Below are 26,980 nucleotides of genomic sequence, written 5' to 3'. Positions count from 1 at the left end.
CAGGGAGACATTGAGATGACTTATATTCATACGAACTAGGGTTGCTCATGGGTTGTCCAACCCGTTGGAACCAACCTAACCCAACCCTAAACTAGGCCGACCAAACCGACTCATTCAAAACTGTGGGCTAATTGGGTTAATTTCTGGTAGGGCTGTTTATAATGGGTTGGGTCAAAATCTATCTTCTAAAAATCTTAAACCAACCCAACCCGGTCCAGTGAATTAAATCCAGCCCATTCCATATCTACCGCTTGGTGCACTACACTACCATCATATCTACAACTTGTTGCACTACACTGCCATGAGCCCACGAGTTAAACACTATCAATCTTAGTGATGAATGATCAGATTGTCCACTTTAATAGTTGTTTTGAATTCAGTTAATTTTTCATTGAAGCAAAGAAAGACATTAGACTTCTATGGATGAATGTAATATTTTAAACTTAGACTCTATTTCCTTGTTTTAAGTTTATTTTTGGTTTGCAGTATATGACATAAGTACGACAGGATATTCTATTTAAAACCCGATCAACCAGAACCTATCCAACCCAACCCGTCACAAGGGTCGTTTGGTTGAAGAGAGGGTATGGGATTGGAATGAGGAATCGAGTTAAGCTGGTATGGGTTTGAGGTATCATTTCTGATATCAGGTGTTTGGTTGAGTGGTGGAATGAATATGGTTGAATTATAATATTTATGAGTTATTAATTGTAATTAATTTAATATATCATGAAATTAATATTCATATACATTTTAAGTCATTAATTTCATTTTGTTTTAAAAATTTACAAGAAATAATATAAATAATACTGAAAATAAAAGAAAATAATTTTGATTCCTAAAACCCATGTTTCATACCAACCTCCCCACTTGGGTATGAAAATCTCATACCTTGTGGGTTTGAGGAATGAGTTTGATGAAATAAAATTCTCAACCAAACACCAGGCACTACACCATAAAAGGGCTATAGCAACGCCAAGTCAGAAATTTGTTAATAAATTGTTGCTGTTTCTTAACAAATTTTGACAGACTTATAGCTGTTGCAATATTTTTAAAAAATGTTACAAATGAGTGTAATTATTTGAAAAAACTATAGCAGCCGCAACGAGTTTCTATAATTGTTGCAATAGAGTTCAAAATTTTGGGCGCAAAAGTTTCCCGGGTTGTAAACATAAGCGGGCTTTCCCATTTTTTTTTGTCGGGCTTTCCACCCCAGCCAACACACATACATTATTATTACTAATGTTATTACTTATTATATTATTACATACATTATTGTCTGAAGAACTCAGGCGACTACAAGCGCGCGAGAAAGAGGGGAATAGTCTGGGAGATTCAAGCTAGCAAAAGTCTCGAGATCGAAGATTCAAGCTCGCAGAACCCACTCAATTGCTCGAACAACATTTAATCTCGTAGGTAAATAACTGAACTGCATAGTCGATTTTCTTCCCCAAATTAATTTTACTCCTCCAATCGATGTTTTATTTTTTTGTAAATCGAAATGGGTGTTTCAATTAGTGCTTCTTTGTTGATTAGAGCTTCAATCAAGGCTTGTTAATTTGTTAATCAGGGCTTGTTAATTTTTAATTTCAAAATCGAAGACTAAAGCTCGAACTTTCAAGATTGAAGAACACCGAAGCTTGAATACTTAAGCTTGAAGGTAAAACCTAAATCTTTCATATTGCAAATCTAGAGCTCTAACTAAATTTTGGGGGAAAGGCTTGACTAGAAGTGGGTGCACTTGAATTATCTTCTTCTTGCTTCTAAGGTATATAATTTGTATCTTACAAGTCTTAATTTCCTGAATTTTGAATTATGAGATTGTTTATTTAGTTGGACAGATTTTTGGATTTATATGTGGTATAATGTTTTCATGAGTGATTGTTGTTATTGATGTTAAATTGATGCATAATGTTTTATTTAATTATTTTTTTAAAGTTTAATTGTTGGCCCGATAGGTTAGTCCTCTTATATATGCTTTTGTTATTATAGCTATTGGGCAAGAAAGACAATACTGATTTTGTTACTTCTACAGAGAGACTGGAGCATTGTGTGCAATGAAAGAAGTTGGATTGGTACCGGGTGATGAAAAATCTGCAGAATGTATAAGGCAATTAGAGCAGGTCAGATTATGCTTATTGGATAATTTGTGGTCTTAATTATATCACCAACCATGGTTTTCTAACAGTGAGTGCTTCTCTGTTGCCCAGTGTCTAATATTGCTATGCAGTAGTATCGGATTATATATGCTAAAAAAAGGAATTCAAATGTGTACATGTAGGTCGGTGATTCGGTTTTACATATATTTGGAGTATGTCCACCCTGGTTCATTAATAAATTATATTTGTGACCACTGTGGAGCAATCACAGAACCTATCGTCCGCAACTTCACACGCCACATTCTTTCCGGCTTAACTTACTTGCACAGCACAAAGACAATACATAGGTACATGTACTTGAGTATCTGATTGGGCTTGAGGAATTATTACTCCTGAGTACTTTTTTTGTTGTTGATCAAGTTGAGGATTAAACTTAAATTCATCTATGATTGATTAATAAGTATCTTTTATGCTGTGATAAAATGGAAAAACCAGAAAGTTTTAAGATATTTAGGATTTTAGATCTGCATTATCACCTCAATCATAGTGAACTTGAGTGGCGTTCAATATTTGAAATTGAAGTTTGACAGTAATTTCACATATAGGGACATCAAATAAGCCAATTTGCTTGAGTGGTGTTGTCAAGCTTGCGGGCTTTGGAATGGCATAGCATGTAAGTTTCTAAAGTGCTAATCACTATAATTGTCAATCCGGAACCTAGAATCACTAAATTAATGCATTATAGAGTTTTTATGAAAGGATTAAGCATTTGTGTCTTGTTATAATTCATTGGATTTCAGGACTAAAATATAAATTGCTTGCAGCTTAGTGGACAAGCTGCTAATCTGTCGCTAAAGGGAAGTCCATACTGGATGGCTCCTGAGGTATGTAGCTTGGCACCCCATCTCTTTGGTTTTCTCTGTACATCCTCTTTATACTGACAATGTAATGTTTTCTGCAGCTCATACATCCTTATATGCAGAACGAATCTGACCCTGACCTTGCGCTTGCTGTTGATATCTGGAGTTTGGGTTGCACGATTATCGAAATGGTGAACAGAAAACCTCCTTAAAGTGAATATGAAGGGGTTAGTACTCAGAGAGTATGGTTTTCCTGTACACGTATTTACATCTTTTTTTTATAATTAATAGGCTATGGGTGATTAAGAAGATTTATGGAAATTGTTTAAATCTGCAAGAGATTGTGGAGAACGAATCTGATTTGGTGAAATTAATAGCAGAGGTTTGTTTCTAGTTCAGAGTTGAACTCGGGTTATTTCCATTATAATATATTTATATATTATTACATATCTTGAAATTTAAGTTATAGGTAAAAGGATTGGTGGTACTTTTCTTTTTGTATTAGATTACTACATGATATCCTTCCTACATATCTATACCAAAGAGGCTCCTTTGTCAAATGTATTTGATCACTTAACCTCAATTATCTTTAGGAAGAAGAGTTAATTTTTTAATCACACGCCCATAGGAAATTAGTTCTGGACGGAGGTACAGGGGGCTATGTACTTTATCTATGTAGAAACTCCTAGAAAAAGCATAGAACAAACAGTAACAATAGAAGTTGAATAAAAGTAAGAATTTAGCTTTGGGGGAGAAATATGAAGCCTAATAAACTCTAAAAGATTGCAGAATATACTTCCATGCTTAGAAATTGGCTTGGATATCTTTTTCTCATTTAATCAGTTTTTAATCTAATTGTCAACTATAGATTAAAGCATTGTTATAATTTAATCTAATTGGTCTATGACTAAGACAACTTATGTGATGATTGGCGTTGTTTTCTTTGCTCTACCTCAGACATCTCTTATTGCTCCAAATTGTAGTAGTTTAAGTTCTTTTTCACTGAAGGTCATAACTGATCAAGGTGACAACCTTTCTTTGATAGGCCCATCTGTAAACCTGTGTAACATCTGAGATTATCCGTGTAATTATTTGGATGATTAATGAGTATTATATAAATTTTATGTGAATTTCTGTGAATTAATTGGTTCCTGTTCTATTGATTTAGTTATGCATTTTTGATTAAATTTGAGGAATATCAATTTTTATATGTTCAGTACGAAATATAGTTTATTTAGATATTTTCATATCGATTTATGTGTTGTCGTATGATTTTATATTTGATTTATGGATTTAATTACGTATATTATATTTAATTATTAATTATTTTAATTTTTCGAAAACCGTCAACCTGTAACGGTACCGAGATTTTTCTTCCCGAAAATTTCAACAAAATTCACCTTTAGCCTAATTTGAGTATTCCGGACACTTTTCATGTTTTGACTTTTTCGATCCGGAGTACGGTTTGTTCCGGAGCCGGTCCGGCGGAGTTTTTCGGTATTCGATAATTATCTGTTTGTCTCGATAAACGTGAAACTAGATATTTTACCTCATCCTTATCTTGTAATAATTACAATGGGACCCGCATACTAATGACTGATTAAAAAGCCCCGTTTTGATAGTTATCTCGAAAACCGGTGCCGATTGGACCTGTGTTATTAATATAAAGCTATTAAACATGGTATTTTCGTGTCATATATGATCCAAAGGGGTATTAATTTTTCATAACTATAAATAGCCTTAACCGCACCTTAATTCATCGGGGAAATCATAATCTCAGTTAAACACGAGTTTATCGAGAGAGTGTTCTTCGTGTTCTTGAGATTCAAACAAGGATTTGGAAGCGTTATCGGACTCGGATCTTGGCGTTCAAGTACTCAAATCGAAGGTTTTGGCGAGTAGAATCCAAATCTAGCATCAGTTTTAGTGCAGAAACATCAGGTAGGTTCGGATTTGAGGATTTAAATTCGAAATAATTAAGATTAAATTAGGACTTTTTGATTTTGAAGTTGTTCATGTGATTTCTTGTTTGTATGTTGTAGACAATGTTCTCCTGATCATTTTGGTATATCATATGTGTGATTTGGAGGTTCATAACACCTTTAAAATTGGGTTTGATTTTCGAATTTGAAGAACTAGGGTTCATAGCTCGTTTGAATGTTTTCAATTGAATTTGGGGTTTTGTTATTCTGGAGTTATATGTGTAAATTGAAGTGTGGAATGGATTGGGAAGGTTTAGAGGAGTCGAATGGTGGTATCAAAAGTAGGGTGAGGTTCAGGAATGGCCGGAATCGGAGTAAAGAAGACTCGCCGGCGACGGCGAGTTTCTTCGCCAATTTCCGGCCAAACCACTGCGTTGTTGATCGAATCGATTGGATAAATAGATTCCTGGTGGCTTGGAGAGCTGATCTGCACTTTCTGAGCACCAACGGAAGCCTGGAACCGGTGTTCCGGCGATCGACGGCGGTTCAGGGGCGGCGGCTGTAATTTTTACAGTTTAGCCCCTGAACTTTTGAAGATGATGAGAGTTTGGTACTGTGGTTTGGTTTGTAACAATTTAAACCTTGAAGTTTCAAGAACTTTTAAAAACAGTTTTATTTAAATTATTTTATTTCGAAAATCATTTAATTATTTTCAAAAATAGTTTTTAATTATTTCTTTATTCAAAAATAATTCTGATTTAATTTATTAATTAATTTTAATTAGTAATTAATTATTATAATTAGTCAATTAATTTAAATATTAATTGATTAATTGTTTTAATTAATTATTAATTAATTTTAATTGATTTATTAATTAGATTTAATTATTTTAAATGATTTTAAAATTCCGAAAAATAGTTTCGAGCTTTGAAATATTATTCTAAAATATGTTTGAAGCTCGTTAATTGATTTCAAATGATTTCGGACTTGATTTCGAGTATCCAGAATTGATTATTTATTTATAAAATGATTCTTTGATCCGTTTTAATTCCGAAAAATGTTCTAAAATTCATATCAAATGCCAGAAAAATCCTTTTGACTTCAAACCTTCTTTGAAAAATAAATTTCATCGAATATCTTATGTGATACGTGTTATGGCATATCTGATTGATGTATTACGTGTCTACATGAACATTATATAATTGTTTTGATATATCTTTTGATCCGTTAATCGGATTTGGGTGAAACGAAGGGTAGATAGAAACTCGTTTCGAAGGTGTGATAATAAGAATAGTATGAGATCATATATTGATAAAGAATTGTTGTGATTAGCAGAAGAAGCGAGACGTAGGAAGGGAAAGCAAGTGGTGATAGAGTAGTATAGCGAGCAAGCGTAGTTGAAACTTGAGATCAGCTATATAAGGCAAGTTTCCCTCAGACTTTCCTTCAATTATATTTTGTATCTGTTGTGTTTATTTAGTGAACTTTCTGATAAAGTCCTGTGACCTATTGAGTTACAGCATGGATTATTTATCCTATTGATTCTTGAACCTTCAACCAGATTTCTTGAACTATATTATGGACTACTTACCTTATTGATTCTTGAACCCTTGACCGATTCTTTGATACCTGCTACGAAACTTATTTCAATTGTAAACCTTCTATCTTTAAAAATTCTAAATGATTACCATACGAACCTAATTTCATTTCAAGAACATACCCTCGATACCTTAACCAGTTATCAATTACACCTCCTTCAGACCTTAACCACTTGATCAACACCAAATAACGTTTGTTATGACATATATTTTACAGTTGCTTGATTCTTTCCATAAACTCAAGTTTCTTGACCGTAAAAGTATTCATTTATATTTGGATCCTGTTTGTGAACCTAGAACCCTCCTTCATATAAACACTAAACTTTGATATACTTTGTCATCCAATCATGCGCTATCTGATTCTTTGATAAACCCTGAAGTTGTCCTCATTTCTCTTCTGAAATACATCTGAGACACTTTGAATAGTAGTCTGCTTCTGCTTCAAAATTTATTTATGATGTTGATGTTTCTATTTTATTGATTAATATTGTTGATCATCTTGATTGTGATAGAATTGGATAGTTTTCTAAACTTGGACCAAATGAATGGTCAGACCAGATGAGTGGTCGCTTTAGGCCAATGTGTGCCTTGGATCCAGTAAACGAGCATGGTGGGACCTGCTCGGGGTTAGTGTCTGACTGATCAGCAGCCTAACCTTTGATTTTTAAAAATAAATTTAATATCCAATTCTAATCGTACTTTAAAAACAAATCTTGGTATCGATATTGATTCCCTTAGACACTGGTTTCCTTCAGCTTATGTTTAATATTTTTAAATTGATATTGTTATACTTGCTGAGCTGGTTAGCTCACTCTTGCGGTATTTTATGTTCTTTCCAGTGAAGGCAGAGAAGGTTTGTAACGATGACCCTCAGGCTAGTGGTAAGGCCAGGATTCCAGGCTAGGAAAGGAAGAGAGCTATCAGCGGCACCTGGCTTTTTATATATATATGTACTAGTTTGAATAACGAGACACAAATGATGTGTAAGCCTGTAAGAATTAAGTTTATATTTTGGGATTTGGGTTTGTAATAATTAAAGTGATGTTGTGGCTTGTTTTATACTTTAACCTGTTGCGATCCATGGACAATTAAGGGTCACTGTTTATATTATAGTAATTACAGGTTTATGTTATGGTGTGGACCCCAAACTTCTGACCCGGGTTTGGAGGGCGCCACAGGTTGGTATCAGAGCGACAGGTTTTAAGTCAATGAAACAAGCCTAGATTGTTAGGTTGGGTAGAAGATTAGGACTAGAAATGAGTGATAGGTAGATAGAACGTTGAGAGGTTGAGGAATTCGTAATAGATGTAGGGTTGATTCTGGTAGTGGATACAGATTCTTATGCGTGTTTGTTCTGTTGATTCTCAGACTATCAGGCATGTCAGGTCCCAGTACCCCGGTTCATTCTGATCATTCAGAGTCGACGGTTGAAGGACTTCCACCTCGTCCTGGAGTTGTACCTATATCTCCACCCAGGGCACTTACACCCCCACCTGTAGCTGGACCTTCACGTCCACCTGGATACCCTCGTAGTGGACAGACCCCTATTGCACCTATACCACTTAGGGCTATACCCCCGCCCGCTCCTGTGATGTCCCCACCTGCTCCCTTTATACGACCTCCTATCCGTGGACCTCCACCAGAGCATGAGTCTTCTGGATTTTCAGGTGTCGGACCCTCTTATCCGTGTTCCCCTCTTTCGGTACCCTATCACTACTACCAGGCACTCTTGATGGAGAGAGAGGAGTTGTTGGGCTAGATTGGAGAGTTGACACAGGCGATGCAGAATCTAGATCCTAACAGGGGAGAGCGACAGTTGAGAGAGGAGATACGTGCTTTCAGGACAGAGGCAGTAGAGAGATTATATGGGATCACCGCACCACTTGGTACCCCTGGGGATATTATAGATTGGGCTCGTTGGGTCTTGGAGCAGCTAGAGGTTATTGGAGGACCAGACTTTCCATAGGTCTGGAGTATATCAGATGTTGGAGATGATCAGTATCATAGTGAGTAGTGTGTATGATGCAGCGTGTAGTGAGTAGTATGTATCAGGTCAGCAGATTTTGTCATGTATATAGACTAGCGGAGCTGACTAGATGATATGTATGTTGTTGTGGTTGTCAGCAGATTTTGACATGTATATATAGACTAGCCGAGCTGACTAGATGATAGTTTGTTGTTGCTGTTGTTGTACGTTACTTTTGACGAAGCGCTTGACGCTTGTATCTCCAGCACTGACTTATATATATCAGCATCTTTTACTTTACAGTTTTGTCCTTTACTTTATCGCACTTGTTTTACTTTACCTTACTTTCAGTACCGATCATAAACTCTTGTGATAATATTGCACCCTTTCTTTTATTGCTTTACATTCTGTAAAGAAGCATGCAATTTATTTAGTTAAACAATCTCAAAAATGTTTTCAAAAATGTATAATTTTGTTTTCTTAAAAACCTTTTATAAAATGAGAATTTGATTTAAAACGACTAAGTGAATTGTTTCTTCTTTACAGAATGCCTCCAACAAGACATACTCGTGCCAACAGTGATCCTGAAGGCACCAACAGCATCAATGATAACAATAATAACCAGAATGTCAACATAGGCTCAGTAGATCCTGCTGTGGCCCAACTAATTCAAATTTTGGCTCAACAAACTGCTCATCTTACCCGACAACAGCAACATCAAGAGAATCCTAGGGTAACTTTTAAAACTTTTCAGGCAGTTAATCCTCCAGAGTTTAAGGGCTCAGCAGATCCTGTTGCAGCCCAAACATGGTTAAAAGAAATGGAAAAGTGTTTTGAATTAGTTCCAGCAAGTGAGGACCAGAAAACAAAGTTTGCCAGTCATTACTTAAAGAATGAAGCAACGTATTGGTGGGAATCTGTGAAGAATATGGAAGGTACAGTTGAGATTACTTGGGAAAGGTTTAAGGAATTGTTTTTAGAAAAGTATTTTCCTAGGTTTCTTCAAGACCAAATGGAGTTGAACTTTTTAGAGCTGAAACAAGGAAATATGTCTGTGGTTGAATATGAGAATAAGTTTGCGGAATTGGCTAGGTTTGTGCCAACCTATGTAGAGACTGATAGGCAGAAAGCAAAAAGGTTCCAACAAGGTCTGAAGCCTTGGATTAGGAGCAAGTTAGCTATTTTGCAATTGGAGACTTATGCGGCAGTGGTTGAGAAGGCAATGATTGCAGAGGCTGAAAATGAGTTGTTTCAGAAGTCTAAAGAGGATAAGAAGAGGAAGCCAGATAATAGAGAGGGGCCATCCCATCAGGGGAGGTTCCAGAAGAAAGGGAAATCTCAAGCAGGAAGGAATTTCAATTTTAAGAAGCAGAATATAGGCAGTAGTGGACAAGGTGGTCGTTTTATTATGGGAAATCAGGCCAATCAGCAGAGGTCTTCTATACCAGAATGCCAGATATGTGGCAAGAGACATGGAGGAGTGTGCAACAAGCCGAACATAGTGTGCTTTAAGTGCAACCAGAAAGGACATTATTCTAGGGAATGCCAGAACCAACCAGCAATAAGAGATCAGGCGAATAGGAGCTCAACAAGCAAAGCTCCAGCTATAGGATATGCATGTTTCAAATGTGGAAAGCAGGGACATATGGCTAGGGATTGCAAAACATCAGCCCCAGTTAGTAATGCACTTAGAATTATGGGAACTGTTCCAGAAGTGAATGAGCCTCCTAGGGCAAGAGTCTTTGATATGTCAGTAAAGGATGCTATTCAGGATGCCGATGTGGTGGCAGGTATGCTTAATGTAAACTCTTTAAATGCTAAGGTGTTAATTGATTCCGGAGCCACTAGATCATTTATTTCTCAAGCTTTTGTTGATAAGTTGAATTGTCCGGTTGAATTGTTGAATGAGGTTATGAATGTAGAGCTAGCTAATCAGGATCGTATTTCCGTTAATCAAGTTTGTCCTGATTGTGAAGTTGAGATTTTAGGAAGTAAGTTTTGCGCCGACTTGATACCTTTCAAGTTGGGGGAATTTGATGTAATCTTAGGGATGGATTGGTTGTCTAAACATAGTGCGCAGATAGATTGTAAAAATAAGAAGGTAATACTAAAGGCACCAGACGATAAGATAATAACGTTTAGAGGACAAAAGCAAGTGAAGAAGTTCTTAACCATGATGCAAGCAAAAAGGATGTTACGTCAAGGATGCGAAGCCTATATTGCCTATGTAATTAATAAAAGTCAAGAACCAGTAAAACTTGAAAATATTCCTGTAGTGAATGAATTTCCAGACGTGTTTCCGGATGAGTTACCAGGACTTCCTCCAGATAGAGAGATAGAATTTGCAATTGACTTAGCACCTGGAACGGAGCCGATATCCAAAGCCCCGTATAGGATGGCACCCGTAGAGATGAAAGAATTGGCAAAACAATTACAAGAGTTATTGGAAAAAGGAGTGATTAGACCGAGTGTATCCCCATGGGGAGCACCAGTGTTGTTTGTAAAGAAGAAAGATGGAAGTATGAGGTTATGCATAGATTACAGAGAGCTTAATAAGCTTACTATCAAGAATAAATATCCTTTACCCCGTATTGACGACTTGTTTGACCAGTTGAAAGGAGCAGAATATTTTTCTAAGATTGACCTTAGGTCAGGATACCATCAGCTCAAAATCAAATCTGAAGATATACCTAAGACAGCTTTTAGAACAAGGTATGGTCATTATGAATTTTTAGTTATGGCTTTTGGATTAACGAATGCACCAGCAGCTTTTATGGATTTAATGAATAGAGTCTTTAAGAAGTATTTGGACAAGTTTGTGATTGTTTTTATAGATGATATTCTGATATATTCTAAGACAGCTGAGGAGCATGCGGAACATTTAAGAACAGCTTTAGAGATACTAAGAAAGGAGAAGTTATATGCAAAGTTTTCTAAATGTGAATTTTGGCTACAAGAAGTTCAATTTCTAGGACACATAGTGAGTCGTGAGGGAATCAAGGTAGATCCAGCAAAGATTGAAGCTATAATGAATTGGGAAAGACCAAAGACCCCCACGGAGATCAGGAGTTTCTTGGGGTTAGCAGGTTACTATAGAAGGTTTGTACAGGATTTCTCAAAAATTGCAACTCCACTGACCAAGTTAACTAGAAAGAATGAAAAGTTCATATGGAATGAGAAGTGTGAGGAAAGTTTTCAGGAGTTGAAGAAGAGATTAGTGTCAGCACCAGTATTGTCCCTTCCAGATGATCAAGGAAATTTTGTGATTTATAGTGATGCCTCTTATAAAGGATTAGGATGTGTATTGATGCAGCATGATAAAGTTATTGCGTATGCGTCTAGACAACTTAAACCTCATGAACAAAAGTACCCTACTCATGACTTGGAGTTAGCAGCTATTGTATTTGCATTGAAAATATGGAGACATTATCTGTACGGAGAAAAATGTGAGATTTATACTGATCATAAAAGTTTAAAGTACATCTTTACCCAGAAAGAGCTTAACATGAGACAAAGGAGATGGCTAGAGTTGATTAAGGATTATGATTGTACGATTAATTATCATCCAGGAAAAGCCAACGTTGTAGCAGATGCTTTAAGTAGAAAGGAGAGGTTAAACATATTGACTGTGCCAGAGGAATTATATAAGGAGTTCCAAAAGTTGGAAATCGAGGTAAGAATTCATGAATCATCAGAGGTAGCAGTGTATACCATGACCTTCCAACCAGAGCTATTAGAAAAGATTAAGAAGTGTCAGGAAGAGGTAATGGATCAGGATGTAAACAAGTTAGTAGGGGAGGAGTTATGTACACAGAAAGATGATCAAGGTATTCTTAGGTTTTCTTCCAGGATATGGATTCCACCGGTGACGGAGTTAAAGAATGACATATTGCAGGAAGCACACAATTCCAAATATTCAATTCATCCAGGCAGCACTAAGATGTACAGAGATTTAAAAGAGAACTATTGGTGGCCAGACATGAAAAGAGAGATTGCAGAATGGGTGAGTAAATGCTATACGTGTCAAAGAGTGAAAGCAGAACACCAAAGACCAAGTGGATTATTGCAACCTTTAGAGATTCCAGAATGGAAGTGGGAACATATTGCTATGGATTTCATTGTAGGATTACCAAGGACTAAAGCAAACCATGATGCCATTTGGGTGATAGTGGACAGATTAACCAAGTCAGCTCATTTTCTTCCGATCAATGAGAGATTCTCTTTGGATAAATTAATTCATATGTACTTGAAAGAGATTGTAGTTCGTCATGGAGTCCCCGTATCCATTGTATCAGATAGAGATCCACGATTTAATTCAAGATTTTGGAAAAGTTTTCAAGAATGCTTGGGCACCAAATTGAATATGAGTACGGCATATCATCCACAAACAGACGGCCAAAGTGAGAGAACTATTCAGACGATCGAGGACATGTTACGTGTTTGCACAATCAATTTCAAAGGCAGTTGGGACGAACATCTACCTTTAGTGGAGTTTGCATATAATAATAGTTATCACGCAAGTATTGGGATGCCTCCTTATGAAGCTCTTTACGGACGCAAATGTCGATCGACAGTATATTGGGATGAAGTCGGAGAACGCAAGATACTTGGACCGGAATTAGTACAACAAACAAAGGAAGTCGTTGAAATTATTCAGAAACGACTAATTGCAGCACAGAGTCGTCAACGAAATTATGCAGATCAATTCCGGAAGAACGTAGAATTTGAAGACGGAGAAGCAGTGTTACTGAAGGTGTCACCATGGAAAGGACTGTCCAGATTCGGAAAGAAAGGCAAGCTAAGTCTCCGATACGTGGGGCCATTTGAAATCTTGAGGCGTGTAGGCAAAGTAGCATACGAATTGGCGTTACCCCCGCAAATGGAGCACATTCATAACGTCTTTCATGTATCGATGCTTAAGAAGTATAATCCAGATTCGAAACATGTGATAGAGTATGAGCCGGTAGAACTCGAGGCAGATTTATCGTATGTAGAAAGGCCAGTGGAAATCCTAGATAGAAGAGAGAAGGTGTTAAGAAACAAGGTAGTTAATTTAGTAAGAGTATTGTGGAGAAACCCAAAGGTTGAAGAGTCAACCTGGGAATTAGAAAGTGATATGCGTGAAAAGTACCCTCATTTGTTCACCTAAGCGATTCTGAGGACAGAATCCTTTTAAGGGGGGGAGGATGTAACATCTGAGATTATCCGTGTAATTATTTGGATGATTAATGAGTATTATATAAATTTTATATGAATTTCTGTGAATTAATTGGTTCCTGTTCTATTGATTTAGTTATGCATTTTTGATTAAATTTGAGGAATATCAATTTTTATATGTTCAGTACGAAATATAGTTTATTTAGATATTTTCATATCGATTTATGTGTTGTCGTATGATTTTATATTTGATTTATGGATTTAATTACGTATATTATATTTAATTATTAATTATTTTAATTTTTCGAAAACCGTCAACCTGTAACGGTACCGAGATTTTTCTTCCCGAAAATTTCAACAAAATTCACCTTTAGCCTAATTTGAGTATTCCGGACACTTTTCATGTTTTGACTTTTTCGATCCGGAGTACGGTTTGTTCCGGAGCCGGTCCGGCGGAGTTTTTCGGTATTCGATAATTATCTGTTTGTCTCGATAAACGTGAAACTAGATATTTTACCTCATCCTTATCTTGTAATAATTACAATGGGACCCGCATACTAATGACTGATTAAAAAGCCCCGTTTTGATAGTTATCTCGAAAACCGGTGCCGATTGGACCTGTGTTATTAATATAAAGCTATTAAACATGGTATTTTCGTGTCATATATGATCCAAAGGGGTATTAATTTTTCATAACTATAAATAGCCTTAACCGCACCTTAATTCATCGGGGAAATCATAATCTCAGTTAAACACGAGTTTATCGAGAGAGTGTTCTTCGTGTTCTTGAGATTCAAACAAGGATTTGGAAGCGTTATCGGACTCGGATCTTGGCGTTCAAGTACTCAAATCGAAGGTTTTGGCGAGTAGAATCCAAATCTAGCATCAGTTTTAGTGCAGAAACATCAGGTAGGTTCGGATTTGAGGATTTAAATTCGAAATAATTAAGATTAAATTAGGACTTTTTGATTTTGAAGTTGTTCATGTGATTTCTTGTTTGTATGTTGTAGACAATGTTCTCCTGATCATTTTGGTATATCATATGTGTGATTTGGAGGTTCATAACACCTTTAAAATTGGGTTTGATTTTCGAATTTGAAGAACTAGGGTTCATAGCTCGTTTGAATGTTTTCAATTGAATTTGGGGTTTTGTTATTCTGGAGTTATATGTGTAAATTGAAGTGTGGAATGGATTGGGAAGGTTTAGAGGAGTCGAATGGTGGTATCAAAAGTAGGGTGAGGTTCAGGAATGGCCGGAATCGGAGTAAAGAAGACTCGCCGGCGACGGCGAGTTTCTTCGCCAATTTCCGGCCAAACCACTGCGTTGTTGATCGAATCGATTGGATAAATAGATTCCTGGTGGCTTGGAGAGCTGATCTGCACTTTCTGAGCACCAACGGAAGCCTGGAACCGGTGTTCCGGCGATCGACGGCGGTTCAGGGGCGGCGGCTGTAATTTTTACAGTTTAGCCCCTGAACTTTTGAAGATGATGAGAGTTTGGTACTGTGGTTTGGTTTGTAACAATTTAAACCTTGAAGTTTCAAGAACTTTTAAAAACAGTTTTATTTAAATTATTTTATTTCGAAAATCATTTAATTATTTTCAAAAATAGTTTTTAATTATTTCTTTATTCAAAAATAATTCTGATTTAATTTATTAATTAATTTTAATTAGTAATTAATTATTATAATTAGTCAATTAATTTAAATATTAATTGATTAATTGTTTTAATTAATTATTAATTAATTTTAATTGATTTATTAATTAGATTTAATTATTTTAAATGATTTTAAAATTCCGAAAAATAGTTTCGAGCTTTGAAATATTATTCTAAAATATGTTTGAAGCTCGTTAATTGATTTCAAATGATTTCGGACTTGATTTCGAGTATCCAGAATTGATTATTTATTTATAAAATGATTCTTTGATCCATTTTAATTCCGAAAAATGTTCTAAAATTCATATCAAATGCCAGAAAAATCCTTTTGACTTCAAACCTTCTTTGAAAAATAAATTTCATCGAATATCTTATGTGATACGTGTTATGGCATATCTGATTGATGTATTACGTGTCTACATGAACATTATATAATTGTTTTGATATATCTTTTGATCCGTTAATCGGATTTGGGTGAAACGAAGGGTAGATAGAAACTCGTTTCGAAGGTGTGATAATAAGAATAGTATGAGATCATATATTGATAAAGAATTGTTGTGATTAGCAGAAGAAGCGAGACGTAGGAAGGGAAAGCAAGTGGTGATAGAGTAGTATAGCGAGCAAGCGTAGTTGAAACTTGAGATCAGCTATATAAGGCAAGTTTCCCTCAGACTTTCCTTCAATTATATTTTGTATCTGTTGTGTTTATTTAGTGAACTTTCTGATAAAGTCCTGTGACCTATTGAGTTACAGCATGGATTATTTATCCTATTGATTCTTGAACCTTCAACCAGATTTCTTGAACTATATTATGGACTACTTACCTTATTGATTCTTGAACCCTTGACCGATTCTTTGATACCTGCTACGAAACTTATTTCAATTGTAAACCTTCTATCTTTAAAAATTCTAAATGATTACCATACGAACCTAATTTCATTTCAAGAACATACCCTCGATACCTTAACCAGTTATCAATTACACCTCCTTCAGACCTTAACCACTTGATCAACACCAAATAACGTTTGTTATGACATATATTTTACAGTTGCTTGATTCTTTCCATAAACTCAAGTTTCTTGACCGTAAAAGTATTCATTTATATTTGGATCCTGTTTGTGAACCTAGAACCCTCCTTCATATAAACACTAAACTTTGATATACTTTGTCATCCAATCATGCGCTATCTGATTCTTTGATAAACCCTGAAGTTGTCCTCATTTCTCTTCTGAAATACATCTGAGACACTTTGAATAGTAGTCTGCTTCTGCTTCAAAATTTATTTATGATGTTGATGTTTCTATTTTATTGATTAATATTGTTGATCATCTTGATTGTGATAGAATTGGATAGTTTTCTAAACTTGGACCAAATGAATGGTCAGACCAGATGAGTGGTCGCTTTAGGCCAATGTGTGCCTTGGATCCAGTAAACGAGCATGGTGGGACCTGCTCGGGGTTAGTGTCTGACTGATCAGCAGCCTAACCTTTGATTTTTAAAAATAAATTTAATATCCAATTCTAATCGTACTTTAAAAACAAATCTTGGTATCGATATTGATTCCCTTAGACACTGGTTTCCTTCAGCTTATGTTTAATATTTTTAAATTGATATTGTTATACTTGCTGAGCTGGTTAGCTCACTCTTGCGGTATTTTATGTTCTTTCCAGTGAAGGCAGAGAAGGTTTGTAACGATGACCCTCAGGCTAGTGGTAAGGCCAGGATTCCAGGCTAGGAAAGGAAGAGAGCTATCAGCGGCACCTGGCTTTTTATATATATATGTACTAGTTTGAATAACGAGACACAAATGATGTGTAAGCCTGTAAGAATTAAGTTTATATTTTGGGATTTGGGTTTGTAATAATTAAAGTGATGTTGTGGCTTGTTTTATACTTTAACCTGTTGCGATCCATGGACAATTAAGGGTCACTGTTTATATTATAGTAATTACAGGTTTATGTTATGGTGTGGACCCCAAACTTCTGACCCGGGTTTGGAGGGCGCCACAACCTGCATATGATAGGTTGCCATTTCTATTTAATTTAGGAATTTTTAAATTTGTTGAACCACAACTTAAGTACATTTATTTGTTACAAACACAAGTTGCTTCATGTCTTGCCTATCTCATTTTTGATTTTCGTGATATGCAGGACCTTAAAGGAAACATCACAATAGTAGGGAAAAAACATTAGCTGCAACTACATTGGTCGCGGTTGAATCCCAGTAGCAAAGCCTGGCATTTCAAAGGTCTCGCAGAATCCCAGCAACAAAGCCTGACTAGAATGCATGCATATATGAGAACGAAGAAAAGAATAATAAGGCAGCAGTGTTATGTTCTTGAAATTTGAAGAAAAGTAAATACAAGGATGACAGTCTTCTTAAATTAATTAGTTTTAATTATCTACGTTTAGACTACATACTTTTATTTAGATTATGCCTTAGACTTTATTGACTAATTTATGTATGCGACTTAGATTTGGAATGGTTTGTAAGACTTTGTAAAGTTCATGGTACCGCTTTTGGATTGTTGGCTACTTGATGCTAATTGGGATTCTGAATAGACAATTGAAATTTGTGGCTATGTATGCCTGGCTATTTGTATTTGTAGTAATGACCTTTTCATTTTATTTTCAAAATTTGTTGCTATTGCATCGAAATCTGTTGCCAAAAAATGTATAAAAATATTGCAATATGGGCGAAATCATTGCTATATTTTGGTTAAAATTCATTGCAATTGTTCTATTATTTGTTGCCTTAAAGTCATACAAATGAAACAAAATTAAGCTAATGCAATACAAGGAATGTGTTGCTGTAGACAAACATTTGTTGCTATATCGATTTATTGCAATAAAATAATTTCATTGCTGTATGGGGATAAATTTGTTGCTAAATCCACCAATTGCAACGCGGTCAGATGCAACGCCAAAATTTGGCACTTTTGTTGCTATAGAACCTATTGCAACATATATAGCACTTTGGGCAATGGTTTCTCCGCGTTGCTATAAGCCTTTTATGGTGTAGTGAGGTATGGGTTTGGAATGAACAAAACCCATACCTGATACCAGGGAAGCCTGAACCAAACGACTCCAATAGGGTTGGGTTTTTAATTTTTTTTGTGATTAATGGGTTAATGTTTTTCAACCTATATTAAATGGGTTAGGTTGTTTAAATGGTCTAAACCGGCCCAACCCAACCCATGTGCAGCCCTAATACGAACGATCAAGTTGCAGAATTGTTTACTAAAGGTTTGAACATAATAAAATTTGAAGATTTCAGAAGACAGCTTGGAATGATTGCAAGGTCGATGTTAAAAGAGAGTAGTCGTTGAGGAGGAGTGTTAAAGTTCAACGACTCTCTCTATAATCGTCTGAGACTTTCTAGTTTCTAAATTTCAATACAGAAGTTTGAAGAGGGTGCATTTAATAAGAGAAGTGTCTAGATCTTTTTCATCAACATTAATCTATATAAATAGTAGTAAAGTCCGAAGTCTGGAAATAAGGAGTCTTCGATCAGTACTTGTAATTTGGAAGGAAGTTTCATTTTTAATAATAGTTTCTCTTATCTTACAAATTCTTTTACAAAAGGCATAAACAAAACATTCGTTTTAAAATGTTAATCTTTGACATATTTAAAATATACATCATAATCAATCTAACCTCTCCAATTGTAGATGGTGTGTCATTTGTTGCTGATGAATAACGCACAGTAGATCAAGAAGCACTGGTATCTACAATAAAAAATAGTCTGCTCTTCGGTTTAATATTATCCTCATTGATGTTGTGAAACACAGTGAAAATTACAGCAACAATGTATAGAGCAGTTATATTATATAAACAAGAGTAGGCCAACGAAACCACAACAATTTAGCATGCACGAAGATCGTATACACAATAATCAGCGACTGATAAATTACGAGAAAAAAAGAGAAAGGCGCACCTTACACCGTCGCTAGAATTAGTATACAGAACAGCTGAGTCGCCTAGCCCTTCGATGAAGACTAGATTGTTCTTGAAGTGATTATTGCCCCACTACGCTGTGATGGGTAGTCGCAATATCGCTCCCAGGATAAAACAGCACAGACCGAATCGCTCACAGACACGAATACGATCAACAGCGATCAACACCTCAGTTCACCCGAGAACAGTATGTATATGTGTATATATCGAAGTAGAGGGTGAGAGTGTAAGAGAGAACAATGAGAATGATGTTTGTGTTTTTTCTCGTGTCACAACTCAAGTGTCGAGGCTCACTATTTATAGTGAGGCCAAGCCACCAACACACTGTCCAGGTTCATTTGTCCAGGTTCAATGAATCCGTATCTGTCAGACATTTAATAAATATATTTATTATATCATAAATTCTATAATTGCTCATATTTAAAGTAATATAGTATTTAATTTTAGTAATTCATTATATATACTTCAATTGAGAACAATTTATAAGGATTAATCGGATTTCAAAAATCGAATCGGTGACCGATCTTGCAGGAAATTAATCGTGGATTAATCGGTAAATTTGGGGGGTTTTTAGAACATCGAAATAAATAGATAAATATTAATACTGATGGAAAGTACTCGGGTATTTTTTAGTACTAATTTTATCACCGTACGAGAATATTTTCAACAAAATATTACTCCCTCTGTACCAAAAAACATTTCTTGTTTTGACTTTTTGCACTGTTTATTGTAAGCAATTGACTACTAATTTATACATAATTTATAAGATAAAATATAGTCATGAGTGATCTTGTTTGATTCGTATTTATGAGTACTTTAATACAGTGAAATTTTTATATTTAATACTAATACGAAATTAAAAATATTAAAGATAAGAAATGTGTGTTGGCAAACGCGCACATGATTAACAGGAAAAGTATTAAGAGACGGAGGGGGTATGATTTTTATATAGCGTTATTTCTGACAAGACATGAATCTTGAATGATACGGATTTTTACCACTTTAATTCAATAAGAAATTTTAACTTTTCTACAAATACTAATAATTTTAAATTGTAACTTTTCTAAAAATACTAATAATTCTATAACATATATTATGACAAAAATATACTAAAAGTCATAACCTTTTATATGATTATAGTAACATTCATGAATAATGTATAAAACTCTATAAATAATATTTTTACTGTTTTTTTTTGAAGTAATATTTTTACTGCTTGAATTGAACTCATATTTACTTGGCCAGGGACGACTGCAACAAAAAAAAATTATTTCTGAGAACATTCGATTGCTGGTAAATTATGTTCTCTTACCCTTTTCTTTCCTCCAGGTTTACGTGAACCAACGACAATTATTGTCTCCTTTACCAGAATAAGATAACTGATGTTTTTCCTGAAGTGACTAGAGCTATTACAAGAAAATAAGTATAGTTATCAATCGTTAGAAAATGGAAAGTTTAAAACATATTTTTTAATATGTTTTTGATGTAATTTCTGGGACATTTTCTTAGTGAAATCCATTGAGAAATAGAGTTGAATACAGTGGCCTGAAAGAATTTGAAATGAGAATGTGATTCATTTAATCTGGACAAATGAATCTGGTCAGTATATCTGACAGATACAGATTCATTGAACTTGGACAAACTAATACTCCCTCCGTCCCAGTGAGTTATATACATTGGGATTGGACACGGAGACCAAGAAAAAGTGTAAGAAATGAGTAAAGTTAAATGGAAAGTGAGTAAAGTGGTGGGACCCATATATTTTTTAATAATAAATTTGAGATAGTGGAGGAAGGTAGTGGGTGTAATAGTGTTTTTATTATTATAAAATGGAGATAGTAGGAGATTGTAGTGGGTGTAATAGTGTTTTATATTATAAAAAGTTGCTATTTTGGGAATGTATAGAAATGATGGGACATCCCAAAAAGGAAACTGTATAGAATTGATTGGGACGGAGGGAGTATAATAATAAATAAATATCAAAAATAATATTAAAATATTAAAATACAACCGATTTTCGATCCGATTAATCTCCGATTTCTGATAAACCTGAATCGGTACCTCAATCGATTTGGTCCAATCTCCGAATTCTGTAACACTGATTTTTTTTTTTTACGAAAACATGATTTTTTTTTTCCCCTTGCCGGGCGAAAACATGTTTCTTAAAACTACTTTATTTCAAAATTTATCAAACTTTTTCTTGTTTGAATTTCAGGATGAGATTACAGTTATTATTATCTAGAAACAATTGCAGACCGAGACGGAAAGCTCCGATCTTTATAATTCAACGGACCAAAGAAAAATATCAACGTCAGAGCTAATAAATTCGTTAACCGATTTGACATTGTAATCGACTACGTAGCTACCCCGCGTCTCCTTCAGGGGTCGTTTGATTCGCAGAGTGGTATGAGTTTGGAGTGAGGAATCGGGTTAAGGTGGTATGGGTTTAAAGCAGTGTTTTAAAAAGCGCATTAAGCGGCCGCTTAAGCGGCCGCCTAAGCGGAATCGGCCCTAAAACGCCTCGATTTTGTATTAAGCGGGTTCTTAAGCGTTTTTGAAAATTAAGCGGACTATTAAGCGGATTAAGCGGTCGTTAAGCGGATTAAGCGGTACTTGGTCAAAATGATTTTGACTTGCTAATTTTTCAGTTTTAAAATATTTTTTTATATAATATAACTATAATTATATTAAAAAATTAATATATATATATTTTTAAAAATTTAAATTCTTACCACAATATAACATTATTTTTGAATATATTAATATTAAAATTAAATATTTAATTATATTTTATTAATCCGCTTATTGGCCCGCTTAAGATTCCGCTTAAGCGTCCGCTTTACCGCTTAAGCGCTAGAAGGTCCTTTCACCGCCTAGAGCCGATTTGCGCTTTTCATAACACTGGTTTAAAGTATTATATCTGACATCATGTGTTTGGTTGATTGCTGGAATCAATATATTTAACTTTTTTAAAAAAATTATATTAATTATTTATATTAATTAAAATATTAATAAAATTATTATTGTTATGTATTTTTGCATTGTTGATTATTTTTATATTAAATATTAATATTTAATTATTTAAATAGAGACAAAAAAATAAAATATAAAACTGATACCCATACCGCCATTTCATACCCACCTCATCCCTTGGGTATCAAAAATCATACCTTGTGGGTTTGAGGAATGGGTTTGAAAATTTGTTTTCTTACAACCAAACACCAGGTATGAGTTTAGAATAGACGAAACTCATACCTGATTCCAGAAACCCCTCAACCAAACGACCCCTTAGAGCTTGCATCCGTGATCCGACGCCCTCGGAGTTTTTCATTAGTCATAAGAAATTTAACAGTTACTCTACAATATATAATATATTGATATATTGATTGATAAAAAAATAATAAGCATTGTAAAAATTGTTTCATAACGTTAAAATAGCTTTTGAGATGCAGTTTATCGACTTAAAAAGATTTAATATTAAACTTTCATCGTTTCTTGTTACTATTGACAAAATGTTATGTAGAGTATGTACTTTATGTAACAACGGTAAAGGGGCATAATTTGGTCGCATGGTTGTATGGTCCAAAACCTTATCATCCGTTGGACTGTATATTGAACAAATAAATACCGTTATATTAGAACAAAATTAACTTCTGTTCCTTAACTGATATCTACTTGCATATTTATAATTCCTTTTTTGAATTCAAAACAAATTCTGTCTTTCAACTGTTTATGATTTTTTTTAATCAAAAATATATATTTTATTTAAAGACAAATGTGTTAGATTAAATTACTCATAACCGTTAAATCATGGAAAACTAATATTTTCGATTCGATTCAACTAAAATTTAAGATAAAATTTTAAATTATACCAACAACATATAAAAATTTCAATTTATTATTTATAAATTAATTTTTTCCACACCATTTAAAATATATTTAAAAAGTCTCTAAATAATTAAAAAGCTCCGGTGCCTTGCACGGGCTATAAGCTAGTATATATAATAGCTTTTGAACAGATAAAGTTGAAAAATAGAAAACAAAAATAGGAATGAATACCTATATTTGAGACGAAATAACTTTACGATACCCAACAAATCTAAGAAAATTACAGAATTACACTGCTGTGTTTTACACGCCAACAAAACAATAAATTAATAAAAAAAATTGTTTGATAAATTTAAAAATAATAGAGCTTTTATTTGAAAAGTAGGTCTTATGAAAAAAGCCACTTTTCAATTTTTTGAATTTATCATAGACTTTCTTAAAAATATTATTTTTTTATATTATAATTCAAAAGAGTAGTGCCAATCGTAAATAAATTCCTCAAATTTTTACCAAATTTAGGGTTAAAAATGGGGTGGGAAAAATGGGGAACCGGCCCCAACTCGTCCCTAAATGGGACAGATCCAATATGGGAAATGGAGTAGTGACGAAGAATAATTTCCTGCCCCGTCAAAATTTTGAGCAAATATATATGTTGATTTTATCCGGTTTTTAACTATGATCAATTTTAATTATAATTTAAATTTTTGATTTTGAAAAATCAATAAGAGTAAATAAAAAACGTGAATATATTTAGTCAAGAAATTAAAAAATTCCGAACAACACATTAAATGTGGATTTTTATGAGGAAATTTATTAAAACATTCATATTCTTGAAAAATAAATTAAAAATACATTCAAATACATGAGTAATACCCAAAATAATATAATTGGGAAAAAATGATCACATATACCAGTTATTAATACTCATGATCTCCGTTTTCAATTTTGGAAGGAATTATTATGTTATTTTAACCTTAATAAACGCATAATGTTTTATATATCCAAAACGCTACATGATTTAATGTTAATAAATGATATGCAGATCATTTTTTATGATGGTAATATTCTGGATATTTATTAATATTATGGATATTAATTAGGGATATCGTGAACCGCCCGTTTGGGCACCTCTAATCATGATAATAGGACCAACAACCTAATTTTATTTTTTATTTTTTTTGTTTTTGAAACAAACAACCTAATTTTTTTTGTTTGGACAGTTGCAAGGAATTGTATACAAGGTTGCATTTGTTAACTTGCAGGTTATAAAAAGGAAAACGATTTATGCAATAATTGTATACAAAACTTTTTATGACATATGATAGGATTTTGTATTTTATACATAAAAAAACTCTTTACCAGTAAAAGTGCACGATGGATATTATAAAATTCGTCCCTCTTGAGCACCAAAATTTGTTTCATCCCTGATATCAACCCAGAACACTGACTGAATCAATCTCTTTCATGGTATTCCGCGTGTGATGAAACAAGTTTGAAACGGACTTTACTCTGCAAAATAAGCTTGAATTTAAAATGTCAAATATCTTAATTACCTTCGCAAGTAATGTTACGTAAGGGTTTTTGCCGAGTCTTTCATTTTGCAACACCCAGCCATGCAGCTTTCAATTCGTCAATACTAACGAAGCCAAACAATATTATTTTATTAGCTTTGATGCCCTATAAGTACCATGCAATCACCATTTCTATCTCCACATCAAATAGAACCATAACCATCACAAAAGATGAAGCTCAGTGCAACAACTTCATCTATTTGTGTTGTTGTTGTGCTGTTGTTAACAATTTCATGCGAAGCATCAGCTGAAGATTTGTCTGACAGGTACCTTGAGTGCCTAAACCGTCACTCTCGTGACATATCCGCATCTGTACACACCCCCAAAAACACGACCTTTGCAAATATCTTGCTTCAGTCTGTTAATAATTTGAGGTTTGCGAAGCCTGATACGCCTAAACCCCTGGTTATCATTACGCCTGTGCGTGGATCACAGATCCAGAGTGTGATTTACTGTTGCAGGAAGCACGGCATTGAAATGAGGATTCGGAGTGGTGGTCATAGTTTTGAGGGTCTTTCTTATGTTTCCCCTGTCCCCTTTGTAGTACTTGATCTGGTTGAGTTCAAAAAGTTTGATTTTGAGGCTAAAAGCAAAACTGCGTGGGTTGATTCAGGGTTGACGAATGGAGAACTTTATTACAGGATTGGAGAGGCAAGTGATAGGCTTGGATTTCCGTCTGGCTTATGGGGGAATGTAGGGGTTGGGGGGATTATAAGTGGAGGGGGGTATGGCATGATGATGCGAAAATATGGGCTTGCTGCTGATAATGTCATAGATGCTCGTTTGATCGATGCCAATGGGAGGATTCTGGATAGGAAATCAATGGGGGAGGATTGGTTCTGGGCTATTAGAGGAGGTGGTGGTGGAAGCTTTGGAGTTGTTCTTTCTTGGAAAGTAAAATTGGTTCCTGTTCCTAAGACTGTGACTGTTTTTAAGGTCACAAGAAGTGTTGAACAAAATTTGACTACAATTTTCCATCGATACCAGTCTGTTGCACCTAAATTCCCCAAAGAGCTGGATATCAGGGCAACTGGACAGAGTATTGTGACCAATTCTAGTCCGAGGTCGGATAAAAAAACGATGGTCATGAGATTTGAGTCCTTGTACCTAGGCGGATTGGACAGAATGCTACTTGTGATGCAACAACACTTCCCAGAGCTTGGTTTGCTTAGAGAAGATTGTTCCGAGGTTAGCTGGCTCCAGGCGATGCTGTACTTTTCAGAATTTGATTTGCACATGTCTCCTCAAATACTGCTCAACAGAACAATTCTACCCCGAACACCATTCAAAGGAAGATCCGACTACACTCAAGTCCCGATTCCTGTACAAGGATTGGAAGGCTTATGGGAGATGATGTACAAATTGCCCCCACGAAAAGGAACGTTACAGTTTACACCTTACGGAGGAAGAATGGATGAAATTTCAGAGTCTGCTTTGCCATTTCCTTACAGATCCAGAACCTTGTACAAGTTTAACGTGTTAGTAGATACTGAAACAGATGAAGAAGCACGTCTGGAATGGTTGAGAAGTTTGGCGAGGTACTTAACTCCTTACGTTACCAAGAATCCAAGAAGCGCGTATGTTAATTATGTTAATCTGTGGATGGGGACTAACAATCTCAAAGGCACCACAAGCTACGAACAGGCAAGTAGATGGGGAAAACGTTACTTCAAGAATAATTTTGACAGATTGGTTCAAATTAAGTCTGCGGTGGATCCTGATAACTTCTTCAGACACGAGCAAAGTATCCCTCCTATCACTTTATAAATCGATCAAAATTAGGATCTTCAATAAACTTGTATCAGTCTTTTGTCATTTTCTTTTTCTGTATTTTTGTTAGCAAAGAGAATAAATTTACTATAATCTGTTTTAAAATTTCAATACCTGAGATCAGTTTCATTTCTTAAGCTTTGTAACATTACATTCGAGGTATGTTAGCTCTCTGCATGCTATATGTCAGTTCGTAGATTTTATATATTCATTTTCACTGATTCGAATTCTTAAGAACCATTAGCTCATGTCATTACATGAAGAAGGTGCTATCTTCATGGCCTGCACTGATGGTAGCATGCGCAAATTATCTGAAGGATGAACATGTATAATAAGGATCTCGAGTGTCAATTAAAGATAGAGTCCAGAAGTTCGGTATGAGTATGAATCAACCAGCTTGAAGCCATATTACAAGGAAGCAAAAAACAGGGGATCTGAAGAGAACTGTTTATGTCTATTGAATTACATTTACACACTTGTGTAAAAGTCTTGTACTTGGAAACTTGAGTTGGAGTCTTGGAGATCGTCATATAAAATTTGTTTTGTACTCCCTCCGTTCCTATTTATCTGTCCATTTTGGAAGTAAAAATTTGTCC

General features: G+C 34.8%; 2 protein-coding genes across 19 annotated transcripts; both read left to right on the top strand.

Annotated features, from left to right (window-relative positions):
- Positions 1–1,234: 1,234 nt before the first annotated feature.
- LOC135151961 (mitogen-activated protein kinase kinase kinase 5-like) lies at positions 1,235–17,868 on the top strand. Of its 18 annotated transcripts, none has more exons than XR_010290958.1 (9): positions 1,253–1,416; positions 1,571–1,660; positions 1,993–2,187; positions 2,282–2,446; positions 2,705–2,772; positions 2,900–2,983; positions 3,061–3,150; positions 3,251–3,341; positions 17,410–17,868. XR_010290958.1 is itself a non-coding variant. In XM_064091196.1 (7 exons), exons 3-5 carry the CDS (start codon positions 2,058–2,060, stop codon positions 3,169–3,171), a joined length of 237 nt encoding a protein of 78 aa, XP_063947266.1. In that variant the 5' UTR covers positions 1,236–1,412; positions 1,571–1,768; positions 1,993–2,057; the 3' UTR covers positions 3,172–3,186; positions 3,251–3,341; positions 17,410–17,868. The 18 variants fall into 18 exon arrangements, 10 of the variants coding, with proteins under 10 accessions (XP_063947268.1, XP_063947266.1, XP_063947261.1 ...); XR_010290956.1 differs by having other exon boundaries at positions 1,255–1,416; positions 2,036–2,123; positions 2,924–2,983; XR_010290955.1 differs by having other exon boundaries at positions 1,255–1,416; positions 1,993–2,123; positions 2,924–2,983.
- A 6,891-nt stretch (positions 17,869–24,759) lies between these two features.
- Positions 24,760–26,495, top strand: LOC108217042 (tetrahydroberberine oxidase). Its single transcript, XM_017389894.2, has one exon. It carries the CDS (start codon positions 24,786–24,788, stop codon positions 26,379–26,381), a length of 1,596 nt encoding a protein of 531 aa, XP_017245383.1. The 5' UTR covers positions 24,760–24,785; the 3' UTR covers positions 26,382–26,495.
- Positions 26,496–26,980: the final 485 nt, after the last annotated feature.

Source organism: Daucus carota, chromosome 4 (assembly GCF_001625215.2).
Source record: "Daucus carota subsp. sativus chromosome 4, DH1 v3.0, whole genome shotgun sequence".
Taxonomy (NCBI): Eukaryota; Viridiplantae; Streptophyta; class Magnoliopsida; order Apiales; family Apiaceae; genus Daucus; species Daucus carota.
This window is presented reverse-complemented; position numbering and strand designations above follow the sequence as displayed.

What these genes read in the sequence shown, in the direction of transcription:
- LOC108217042 (XM_017389894.2), top strand. Translation starts at nt 24,786, where the DNA reads ATGAAGCTCAGTGCAACAACTTCATCTATTTGTGTTGTTGTTGTGCTG.
- LOC135151961 (XM_064091198.1), top strand. Translation starts at nt 2,058, where the DNA reads ATGAAAGAAGTTGGATTGGTACCGGGTGATGAAAAATCTGCAGAATGT. An exon ending in GTATAAGGCAATTAGAGCAG is followed by an intron (nt 2,124 to 2,923) that starts GTCAGATTATGC and finishes AATTGCTTGCAG; the next exon opens with CTTAGTGGACAAGCTGCTAA. An exon ending in CATACTGGATGGCTCCTGAG is followed by an intron (nt 2,984 to 3,060) that starts GTATGTAGCTTG and finishes TGTTTTCTGCAG; the next exon opens with CTCATACATCCTTATATGCA.